The 11,646-nt window shown below is 53.4% G+C and overlaps 2 protein-coding genes and 1 long non-coding RNA gene across 4 annotated transcripts; all 3 read left to right on the top strand.

Annotated features, from left to right (window-relative positions):
- The first annotated feature begins 909 nt into the window (after positions 1–909).
- On the top strand, positions 910–3,470 carry LOC119093820 (uncharacterized). 2 transcript variants are annotated; one of them, XR_005093684.1, is made up of 3 exons: positions 910–972; positions 2,955–3,069; positions 3,379–3,470. It is a non-coding gene; the product is annotated as an uncharacterized LOC119093820 (long non-coding RNA). The 2 variants fall into 2 exon arrangements; XR_005093683.1 differs by having other exon boundaries at positions 934–1,004.
- Positions 3,471–3,800: 330 nt separating this feature from the next.
- On the top strand, positions 3,801–6,785 carry LOC119094449 (HEAT repeat-containing protein 6). Its single transcript, XM_037217507.1, has one exon. It carries the CDS (start codon positions 3,816–3,818, stop codon positions 6,309–6,311), a length of 2,496 nt encoding a protein of 831 aa, XP_037073402.1. The 5' UTR covers positions 3,801–3,815; the 3' UTR covers positions 6,312–6,785.
- A 541-nt stretch (positions 6,786–7,326) lies between these two features.
- Positions 7,327–9,886, top strand: Trs23 (trafficking protein particle complex subunit 4-like protein Trs23). Its single transcript, XM_037216263.1, has 3 exons — positions 7,327–7,682; positions 8,448–8,524; positions 8,775–9,886. Exons 1-3 carry the CDS (start codon positions 7,508–7,510, stop codon positions 9,174–9,176), a joined length of 654 nt encoding a protein of 217 aa, XP_037072158.1. The 5' UTR covers positions 7,327–7,507; the 3' UTR covers positions 9,177–9,886.
- Positions 9,887–11,646: the final 1,760 nt, after the last annotated feature.

Here is an 11,646-nt window from a genome sequence, read left to right as displayed (position 1 = left end):
CTGCCTAGTATTAGTTGCTGAGCCGAACACCGAGCGGCGTAGGCAGATCGCGACGCTGGACAGCAGTATTTTTAGTTGAGTGCGAGGGGAATGAGCTGCTCAAAACTACTCACGTGATTTTTTTCTCAATAATCTATGCTTAGGAAAGGATGAACGTCACCAGGCCAGCATGTCAATGCAAATTAGCCATGTAGTAAAAGGTTGACACCGCTTAGAGCTATAGGCGTGTTAATCAAACGATGCTACCCAATATGCTTATGAACCCCGACAAATTCCAGCAGTGCCGGAGACTGTTATCTATTGAGAAGGACGAATGAGTCATTTTAAAAAGGAGCACCGTTGATTTTTCGATACAGTCATGCAGTACCCGGTTCGTGCACTTTATTATCTTCTAGATACAAGTCAAATTTCATGGTGCGGTAGGCTCTGGCTCTCTGAAAGTACAGGACAGGAACATGAAACAAAATGTTGGCCCTCAGAAAACACCGTGGGCCAAAAAGTTGATTTTTCTAGGTACATTGTTTACCAGGTACTGGAAGGGAAACGGACCAGGTGAACTAGGCGCTTTTCGAACCAGGCGCTCCTCGTGTGCACCACAGTGCGCAGATTTCACATCGCCCGTGTCCACAATGTGCTGGTTTCGTCTCAGCGCTCTGTAAAACTCGTAACAGTATGGTGGCCACATCACTCAGGCAAACGGTGTGCCCTAAAAGTAAACTCATAATCGTCATCATGCACAATGTAGGAATCTGACATAAGCTAGAAACATTTGCTTTCGTTCATGTCCGGAGAAGACTTATTCAGAGTATTCCAGTGTGTGGCGGACTTAAACCTGGCAGTACGCTAATGTAATAAATAAGTTTGCTCCTTAATGGCATCCCTTTGTAACGCATTAGAGGCGGTTCCGGCGTCGATGGACGCTGCCAGAGCCGTGCCTTGTGCTGCGAGTGTCATTCCAATTTTGTGCCATCGGTTTGTGGGGCGCAGTCTGCGTCGTGTATTATGTGGGTCTGCAGCCCTAGCCTCCGATCGTTTCATGTGATTGCCATTCTTCTGCAGTCCTATAAAGCCATATTACAAATTTGGTTCGCGTGGCCATCCTGCAGGTGTCAGCTCAACATTGTTTAAATCATTAGGGTATCATAGGTCATGCCCTTAAGTGATTTCGGTTTCACCCATTCTTGACGTTTTTAGTGTCTGTATGTAATGATATTGCACCTTCTGTTTGTGTCCTGTATCAAATATACCTGCTCAATCTATGTGAAATGAGGGTAAGCTATTGCCGTGCTCATTGGGTCTCCAATGGGAGGTGGTGTATATGATATCAGTGCAAACACTGAGTACATCACATCACATGTTCCATATAAGTATGATATAATATTCAGGAAGAAGATTCTAGAATGTGGGCACCAAAAGTTGTACCATGTAACAGGGAACAGTACTAGTGCATTGCTATTGCTCTTGACTGTGTGGCATGTGCACAATATATCCTAAATGCACATTTGTATGTGTACATAACAACCAGTGCTTAGCATGTATTGTGTGATTTATCATGTCTGCTTGTGTCATGTCATTGTTAGGCTCAGCTCTGACTATGCATTGCCAGCTCATTGTGAGCCTGTTCATGCTATGCCACTACCAGTATGATAGTAATTAATGTTATTTAATGTAGAAATTATGATACTTGAATGCAGCACTTCTTGAGCTGCCTGCCAAAACATGGCATTATAAAATGCAAGCATGAAAGGAGAGGCTAGGAGACATTTTTCTATACTGAAAATATTACAGACATCCTTAATGAAGTAAGATAAATAAATCCATAGCTCATAGCTCATAATTGAATTGGTCCATGTAGTCTATATAGGTCACTTTTGTTATGATATAGATACCATTAAGTAGACCACAGTTTTAAAAAGTGGATCTGGGCTGTAAGTAGTACTTTCTCTCTGAAAGTATGAATTAGATTACTTGGCTGGTAGCCACTCAAAATGAGGTGAGTTTTAAATGACACACAATTTGCAATTTTCTGGGAATTTCACAGGCCAGGACCAGCAGCAACATTAAGTGGCACTTGTGATTGCATTTGCTGCTGCAGTTACAATACTTTGACCCGCAACTGTGTAGCCAAGCACAGAGTGCTTTCTGTCATTCCTGTGAAGCTAGGATAACATTTGACATCCTCAGGGTTGTTCCATGGCTTGCATTCAGGTATACAAATACATTTGTAATACTTTCTTTTTCAAGCTCTTCTTCTGTTACTCATATTGATATTATGGACAGCTGAACATAGGATTTATTGAAAGTGAGAAGTGAGAAGTGACTGAGAGTGAGTTTAGAAGTGAGAAAGTGAGAAGCTCATGCTACCATTTTCAAAACTGGCCATGATGTTGGCAATGTGACATTTGGTTTTACTTAATGTATTTAAGGTAACATATGTGTCATGGCTGTGGTAAAAAGGATTTTGTGTGAAGCTGCTGCAAATGTGTCATCTCTGTAACACCTTTCTACTTCATGATTTCCATCTGACTCAGACAGCCTAAAGCACCACGCACACAGCCAAACAGTTAGTTGTTTATGGTCAGGTCAGGTCGGGTGGTCAGGGGCAGGACTGTGGGTCACTGTGGATGGTGTCTGGCACAGGGCCCAGAGCCACATTCTGTTTGCTTTCTCTCAGGCTGTGTAGGTTCCAGCTGTTGGTCAGTTAAGTCACATTCTGACCCTCCAGCATGCTTTTCTCCTGTGTCAACTTTTCTGCTCTGTTGGTGGCACTTGTTTTCATTTGCTGTCTTCTGCCTTACACTGAAGTAGCCACTGCATTTCCTGCATGCAGTTATGTAAAAAATGCACCTGCCACCCCTGTATGCCTTAAAGATGTACTTGATATATTGTCTGTGTAGATATTGTTGACTTTCAGGAATGTGTATTGATGCATGTTGTATCCTGTCATACCTCAGAGTTTAAGAATCAAAGGCTGTTGAAGTCCAGGCAGAACATTCTGTGACAGCTACACAATCATGGAGATTTCTCGGGCAAAGGATCTTCTTGCCTGCATTTGGAGGCAGAGTGAAGGTGAGACTGAACAGTTGTTGGATGGCATCATGTTATCATTTCATTCATGTTATGCCATCAGGTCAAGTCATCCCACTTTCAGTAAGTGAAGGCCAGGAGCCATTCTGAAGTCCAATCAGTGCCTTGTTCCAGCCCTGCTGTAACATGTGTGCAGTATGAAGCGGCTCACACATATCTGATACGTGCATCACGTACATCTCTCTGATAGGTCAGCTGCAGGTATGTTTGATGATGCCAAGTGAGCATGCCTGACGGCCGGCCGGTAGAGTTCGTCGGCCGTTGCCCGCCTGACGACGCGTCTCGTTCCAGTCGGCTCGGACAGCTGCCCGCCGGAGCTGCTGGAGCGCGTGCGCCGGCTGACCCAGCAGCTGGCGGCCGGGCCGGCGGGCGCCCCGCCCGAGCCGCAGCTGCTGCACACGCTGCTCGACGCGTCGGACGGCGCCGAGCGGCTGCTGGCCGCGCGGCCGCCGGCGCTGCAGACCGAGTGCCTGCTGCTGGCCACTGGGCTGTTGGCTGCCGCCGCCGACGCCGACGCCGCACTGGAGGTGGACGTGGAGCCGCTGCTGGACCAGCTGCTGGCTGACGTGTATTCGCCGTCGCCGCCGCCGCCACCGCTGGCCGCCGACCGGCTGGCGGCGGCGCAGCGGGCGGCTGCACTGCTGGGCGCGCTCGACCAGCTGGTGCAGAGCGACCACGAGGCGCACCGGGCGCGTGCCGGCGAGCTGCTGGGCGTCGGCCGGCTGCACATGTTCCACGGCCTGCCCGGCTGGGACGAGATGGCTCCACGGCCGCTGTTCCCCGTCCCGCAGACGCCGCACGACGCGCCGCGTGCGCCGCACGAGGCCGACCGCACCGAGAACGGGCGCGCTATCCGGTCCTCCACCGGCAAGAAGGTGCGCCGCCGCAAGCCCAACGAGCGCAAGAGTATCAAGCGCGCGCCAGCGTCGGCCGAGCCGGGCGGCGAGCTGGAGGATCGCTCGCCGCGCACCTGGATACAGGAGAGCACCTCCGACTCGGAGGCCGGCGGCGCCGAGGCCCGGCTGCGCGCCGCCCAGGCGCGTGTGCGCCAGGCGGCGTTGGTGTTGCTGCACTCGGTGGTGAGCTTCAGCGACAAGCGGCACATGCTGGGCTTCTGGCCGTCGTTGGTGCCGGACACGCCGCACGTGCCGGCGCGCACGCTGATGACAGTGGTGCTGCAGGACCCGGCGGCGCGCTGCCGGCTCGGCGCCGCCTCCGTACTGCGGGAGATGCTCGACTCGAGCCGCTTCTTCTTGACAGGGGTCGATGACCGCGTGCCGGCCGGGCCGGCGCCCTTCACGCCCTACTCGGTGACCATGGCGTGCCTGGTAAAGGAGCTGCACCGCGGCCTGCTGTTGGCGCTGCTGGCCGAGAAGTCGCCGCTCACGCTAGCCGCCGTGCTGCGCGCGCTCGCCACGCTCGTGGCCAACGCTCCGTACCACCGGCTGCGCGTCGGCTTGCTGACCAAAGTCAGTCGACACGTGCGCGCGTTCCTCTCGCACCGCAACCACGACGTCAAGATGGCGGCGCTGTCGGTGCTGATCAACGTGGTGTCGATCCACGAGCCTCTGCCTGAGGTGTTCCAGCTGCTGCGCGCGCCGTCGCTGCTGGACGAGGCCTCGTCCACCGACGCGCGCGACTCGGCCACCTCTGCGGACGAGGTCACTGCCGACGCCGGCGACGAACTAGAGCTGCTGGAGGACGATGACGAGCCTGACGAGGAGGCGGAGCCGGGCGCGCCGGCCGTCCGGTCCTGGCTGTGGGTGCGCTGCCGCGCCTTCGTGCTGCGTCAGCGCGACGCACCGCCGGCCACGTTCTTTTACCCGACGCCGGTGCGCCTGCAGGCCATGCGCACGCTCTGCGCGCTGGCCAAGAACTACTTCGCGGCGGTGGCCGGCTGCCTGCCGGAGGTGAGCGCGCTGCTCGAGCGCTGCATGTGCGACGAGGACATGTCGGTGCGCCTGCACGGCGCGCACCTGCTCGAGTGCGTGGGCGACGCGGCGGCGGCGGTGGCGTCGGGCGCGGCCGCCTACGACCTGTGGCTGGCAGCGCTGGCCAGGCCGCTGCCGGCGCTGTTCGCGCCCGACCAGAAGCCGTTCGTTCGCGCCGCCGCGTGCCACGCGCTCAGCACGTTGGGCGCCGGCGTGTTCGAGCGGCTGCCGCGCGACAAGCAGCTGTTGTGCGTGACGCTGCTGCTGCCGCTGGCGGCCGACGAGGAGGGCAGCGTGCGCTGCGCGGCCGTCCGCGCCGCCGGCGTGTTCGTGCGGCTTCCCAGCCTGGCCGACGACCCCGGCTACCTGCTGGACACGGCCGAGGCGGCGTGCGCTCCCGCCACCGCCGCTCACCCCTTCCCGCAGGTGCGCATCAACGCCGTGTGGACGCTGGCCAACCTGACCGACTCACTGGTGCAGCGGCCCGCCTGGCAGCCGCTGGCCACCGTCGTGCTGGCCAACATGACGGCCGTGGCGCTGCGCGCCGCCTCCGACAGCGACAAGGTGAAGGTGAACGCTGTACGCGCGCTGGGCAACCTGCTGCGCCACTTCCCGGCCGAGGTGGCCGCCGACGGGCGCATCGCGCCGCTCGTGCCCAACTGCGTGGCTGCTCTTGTGCGCTGCATGAGCACCGGCAACAGCGTCATCCACATGAAGGTGCGCTGGAACGCCTGCTACGCCGCCAGCAACGTGTTCAAGAACGGATGCCTGCCGTTTGCCACGGCTGCCTGGCGGCCGCCGCTTATCGAGGCACTCTGTAAGTTGGCCAGCAATTTCAAGAACTTCAAGGTGCGCATCAACGCGGCGCTGGCGCTGGCGTCGCCGACGGACCGCACCGCGTACGGCGACCAGTTCCTGATGGCTTGGAGCCGCATGCTGGAGGCCCTGGAGACGGCGCAGAACATCACCGACTTCAACGAGTTCAAGCACCGCGACACACTGCTACGCCAGGTCTGCCTCACGCTTTGCCACCTGGCGGCTCTGCTGCAGGCAGCGGATCTGGCGCAGGCAGCTGACGCGCTTGCCGCGCACCTGGAGACAGTCACGGCGCACATGAGTCGGCTACCCAGCGCCCTGCTACCCGAGCAGTCAGCACCCCTGCTGGCGGCTCGCGAGAACCTCAGGCTACTGAAGCAGAACAGAGGTGGCGCGCTCAGCGCCGACAAGACCGAGGCGCTCAAACTTCTCTCAGATGTCTTTGAAGCCACAGTTGATGACCACCATGTGCTCTGACTCAGGTCGTGTGTGTTTGACTCAGGCCGCATGCATTTGAGTCATGCCACCTATTTGAGCTCGGGCTGAAACGTGGAGCTTTCTCGAGAAGGGTTACGTGGCATCCGTGATAATTGTGAGTGGCACATGATTAACAAGTGAGAATGCGTGTGTTTAGTTAAACTGTGTGACAAGTTCGTGCTATTGGTGGACAGTCGTTTGTTTTGTGCAAGGCAGGCATTGCGCGAACTGACTGTGGTGGCCTGACTATTTTTCCACTACGGCGTCCCGGAACTATGTCGATCCAAACCGACACAGGTGATTTCTAATTCAGATTTCAGTTATGATTAACCCTATTGATGGCGAAACATGCGATTTGCCACTTGAGCCCCTACAGAGCCGTGTGATGGCGTGGTTTTTGAACGCACCGTGCGCCTGCAATGCCTGGACCGTCAGGCCTGGATGTTTTATGTTGAAGTTGACAGTTGATGCTAATACACGAATTGTTTTGAAGTTCCTGGATATGCTCATTAGTAGTGCTTATCGAGGAGCGTGACTGGCTTGTTGCCATGCATGATAAACAGAATGCTGCACTTTACACTATGCTAAGCGGATGGCCCTAGTGAGAAAGTGCTTGCACTGCCGGCTGGAAAGAAAGCGTTAGCACACTTTGGCTGAGCCCTGGTTGATGCTTCATGATGATCATTAAAATGGGTGCAAAAACGGAAACGCAGGCGATGGCACCTAGTTCTCTACAGGTTTTCGGGATGAGGACACGCAAGCGTGGTTCGCGCGCGGTCCGTTCAGTCTTCGGCCGTGCAGCAACATTGCGACCTTAACATGCATGGACCGGCCTAGCGATTCCGTGTAGAGTTGACATTGCATTCGAGTAGCCTACAATTCAGCCAGGTGCTCAGTTGTGTTGAACTGGCAGCGCTCGGATCACTATTCAGTTGAAAAATATTTGGAACTTGCAGGATTTTTTTTAATTTGGTAGCTGCGTGTTTGCTACATACATAACGGCCATGATACATAAGCAACAAATCCAGGCAAATGGCTTCCCGTCAAACTTGGGGAGAAATTGCGAAAGCAGTGCCGTTATCAAAGTCCTGTGAACATTTGTGGCTCTGGGAGCAAGTCCTGCATTTAAGTCGTGACGTTATCATACGGTCCATAAGTGTGCCGTCAAGGCTGCATAGCGGCGGAGTCTTGCCAACATGACTATCTATAGTATTTATGTGTTGTCAAAAGCCGGCGGGCTTATCTTCAATTGTGACCAAAACATTCCTAAGATTGAGTTGGAGAAAACTTTCAGCTATCCTCTTCCATACAAGCTTGTGTTTGAAAACAATCGAATTGTTGTTTCATTTGGCCAAAGAGATGGCATAAAAGGTATGCAATTTGTACATTACAAGTTGTGTTGTGGTCAGGCTGCATTGTTACCTTTATATACCTTTTGCATTGTTTATGCTCTTTAAGGTGCTGGTTGAAGCTAGTTACTGCATAGGTCTGTCAGCTTGTGTTTATTTTGTTTGTGTGTGGTATTGTTTGGATGATGAATGGGCAGAAGTATTCAGTTTGTTTTGAGCACCTCAATGCTTGGGTAGGTTATTTGAGCATCATGTTAAAATGTGGATGTCCGTTACAAGGCAAAAATTTCATGAGAAGTATGTCTGTTATTCCTTGCCACACATGTGAATAGCAACTTGTTGGACCAAAGCTGGCTTAAGCTGTTGTTTTCTAGTACATGGACTGGAACTTACAAAATTCTGTCCCAAGTGTATGAAATATCTTGTACTGCCAGCTTTTGGATTTTAATGCTGAAATATTTACATGGATTTTTATCAACCTGGATATGAGCAATATTTCTTACCAGAGAAGTATCAACATTGTGGTGCATTTTACTCACTCTGGGAACTGTTTGTCAGTGGATTATAATTACCCAACTTTACTCCTTTGACTAGTAGATGTCAAAGTGTACTATGGGGTTACAAGGAAATGAAAAAGTGGAATGTATGCTTACCACACATTGGCTTATGTGCAGCTACATCCAATTCTTAAATCACTGTAGGCAATGGAGAACTGACTGATGCAACTCAATTGGATACAGGATGTGTGTTCTGCATTACTATGTCACGTTAAAACCTATGTTTTCAGTTGGCCATTCTCTGTTGGCCATCAATGGCATAGCAGTGACAGGAAAGCAGCTGGATGATGGGAGGGATGCATTGAAGGTGGGTGGTGCTGGAGCTTCCACAACTGCATTGCTAAATTTGGATGATACCCTGTTGTTTCTTTTGTGGGTTTGGTTTGGGTTATATTGAAAACATTTTTGTTGTTTGAGTGCACCCAAGAACTTTGTCAAATTCCATCAAAAATTGTTGTAAACTGTCTTGAAGCATGGGGTATAATGCTTGGTACAAATCACTCATCCATTTCCACATATCAAGTGTGTAGGCTGTCACTGATCAGCTTGGTCATCAGGTGCTGGAGGACCCAGAGCAGTACCCAATCAGCCTCAAGTTCGGCTGGCCGCGCCTCTCCACCAACGAGAAGATCTTCCTGGCCAGCATGTTCTACCCACTGTTCGCCATTGCCAGCCAGCTGAGTCCGGAGCCACGCAGCTCCGGCATCGAGGTTTTGGAGACGTCATCGTACCGGCTGCACTGCTACCAGACGCTGACTGGTGTCAAGTTCCTGGCCGTGGTCGACCCGCGCCAGACGGGCGTCGACGCGCTCCTCCGCCGCCTGCACGAGCTGTACGCCGACTTCGCCCTCAAGAACCCCTTCTACTCGCTCGAGATGCCGATCCGGTGCGAGCTGTTCGACACGCACGTGCGCAGCGCCCTGGAGCAGGCCGAGCGGCTGGGCGTGGCCAACGTGTGAGACGCGGCTGGCGGACGGGAGGCTTGGACAGATCCGGCAGTGGCGCGGACGGGCGCTGGACGGTGCGCTCTGTGGTGTGGACGGGTGCTGGACGGTGAGCTCTGTTATGCGGATGGGCGGAGGACGGTGCACTCTGTGGCGCGGACGGGCGCTGGACGGTGTGCTCTGTGGTGTGGACGGGCGCTGGCCAGCGCGCTCTGTGATGCGGATGGGCGGAGGACGGCGCGCTTTGTGGCGAGGGTAGGCGGTGGACGGTGCGCTCTGTGGCGAGGACAGGCGGTGTACGGTGCGCTCTGTGGTGCGGAGCTGGCACCGGCGGCAGGTGGAGCCGGGACGCCTCCTGTGTGGTGCCTTGGCTGGGTCGTCGCGGTCAGTTCTTGGGTACAGTCTGATGCGGATAGTCGCCTGTTTGGCACCCGGCGGGCGACGGTGGACGTGGAATGTGTCGCCGAGGCGGCGCGTTGTTACTATATTTGATATGCTGAAGTAGCGTTTCGACATCTGCTGTTGGAGTCTAGCGTTGTATTGTTATGTATTTGAGTTCGTGGAGACAACTCGCTGGGAAGAGATCAGATTGGTGAATTGAGTCGCACCGTGCAGAAACGACGAACAGCAGCTCTCTCTGTGTTATCTTGCTTTGCGAAAGGCAAGCACTGCGACATTATTAGACATATGTATCGCGGACATCACACAAGTCTTGGTATATCGTCTTTGTTGTGGGGTTGTACCTCGAGTCTGTTTTTCCACGCCGTTGGAATTACAAAAATGTTCCGAGCACCACAAAAGTTGCGGTAGATACGATCATCGGCATCGCGTTCGGTGGCGTAGTGTATTATATGCGTATCAAAATACATGATATGATATATATTCATTTCTGCATGAAGCCCGTCAGGAGGTGAGCCGAACAAAGCGGTGCAAACGATCAATTCAGTAACTTTCGCTTACCGCTAGGCTGCGTTTGACAAACCAGTCCAAAGGCCTAGGTGCTTTAGGCCGTTCGATGCGGCATGTTGAAGCTCTGATTTTCAATGGATTTTTTGCTTCTCAAAACTTGAGTCTGGCTTGTGCTGGTCGATGCAAGCACCCTTCACCAATAACGGGGATGAAATGTGTACCTTGCCAAAGCACGTTAGAGGGGATCCATGCTTTCCGCACAGCTTGAACAACTGCCTTCTTGAAAAGTCGTTGATCCCCTCAGGGGCGCGGTTGTGTTTGAGTAATTATTCCACACCACTTCAATGTGTCCATAAATGCAACGGTTCGGGGAAGTGATTCGATAAGCATTCGAAGCGAGCACGCCTGCCGTGGCCGCATCAGAACAGGTAAGGGGAGGCCGGGTTATTCACATTCAGTGTTATGCTGCTAATAATACCGTTCGTCCGAAACATATTCTTCAGCCCCGCAGAGGTACAAGCCTTTGCGACTGGTTTGGCGGCACGGCCACTTATCTCGAGAAACTTTCCATGAATTATGGATGGCAACGGCTGCCGCTGTCACTATGCGATGGGTGAAATAAATTAAGCTTCCCAAAGTTGCTCCTAGGTGGCTTCTGATGCAGAGGTCTGGGAGGGGCGAGCATAAACAGGCTCCGCGTCTGCAGCGATTATCGATTACAGCAGGCGTAGCACTGGCCGACGCGAGTTAAACCGACTCTCTGGTAGTGTTAGCGTGACAGGTCATGAATTATGCCACGATCACTTCACATGCCACCATAACAAGACCTGATGTGGCATTTGCTACCATATGCAATGATTGGAGTTGTGTGTCTCTGGAGAAGCCCTATCCGCGGCGACCCCCCCCCCCCCCCCCACACACACACTATTTACCTCAGTATACTCAGTTTAATATGAAATCACCAAGGTGTCCAACATTCACAAAGACGGGGAAACTACGGTTGGCGGAGATCTAGCCTGGATCCCGCGACAAACCTCACGAATTCTTTGTTACCTTTACCACATCTATCGTGCCACGCACATGATTATGAGAGAGGACACAGGCATATCGGGTATCAACGTCAACTAAGCGGAAATTATGTGCGCTAAGCGTTCTGGCCCAGTGCCCAACCCGACCAGCAACGCCTTTGACGGGCTCATATTCTTGCAACCCCTGATCGCATCGGCATGCAATTGATAGCGAGTTCTAACGCATTGCCTTCACAATTGATGGCGAGTTCTAACGCATTGCCTTAACAATTGTGTCGCAATATGTTCAGAACACGTCAGTGCAAGCGTTCGCTCAGGCGGCGTACTTATGCACGGTTGACATTCCATGACTATGATTTAGCGATTGAGCTCAGACCTGTCTAATTGACGGGTTTATGCGATAAGCATCCACCCCGAGCAGTGTCTGTTGCGTGAGTCCGGACCCGCCATCCGATCGTAAAACGCCGGGCTAACGGCAGAGTTTGGAGGCCAAAGACTGCCTGTGCCGCGATGCCCGGCACGGTCTGTGCTGCCCTCTGAGATCCCCC

This window comes from Pollicipes pollicipes, unplaced genomic scaffold (assembly GCF_011947565.3).
Source record: "Pollicipes pollicipes isolate AB1234 unplaced genomic scaffold, Ppol_2.1 Scaffold_4002;HRSCAF=4701_pilon_pilon_pilon, whole genome shotgun sequence".
Taxonomy (NCBI): Eukaryota; Metazoa; Arthropoda; class Thecostraca; order Pollicipedomorpha; family Pollicipedidae; genus Pollicipes; species Pollicipes pollicipes.
This window is presented reverse-complemented; position numbering and strand designations above follow the sequence as displayed.

Bases quoted from the DNA above. Each gene is read 5' to 3' on its own strand.
- LOC119094449 (XM_037217507.1), top strand. From the start codon at position 3,816: ATGTTCCACGGCCTGCCCGGCTGGGACGAGATGGCTCCACGGCCGCTG.
- Trs23 (XM_037216263.1), top strand. From the start codon at position 7,508: ATGACTATCTATAGTATTTATGTGTTGTCAAAAGCCGGCGGGCTTATC. The intron at 7,683-8,447 runs GTATGCAATTTG...CTATGTTTTCAG, and splicing joins CCAAAGAGATGGCATAAAAG to TTGGCCATTCTCTGTTGGCC. The intron at 8,525-8,774 runs GTGGGTGGTGCT...CTTGGTCATCAG, and splicing joins ATGGGAGGGATGCATTGAAG to GTGCTGGAGGACCCAGAGCA.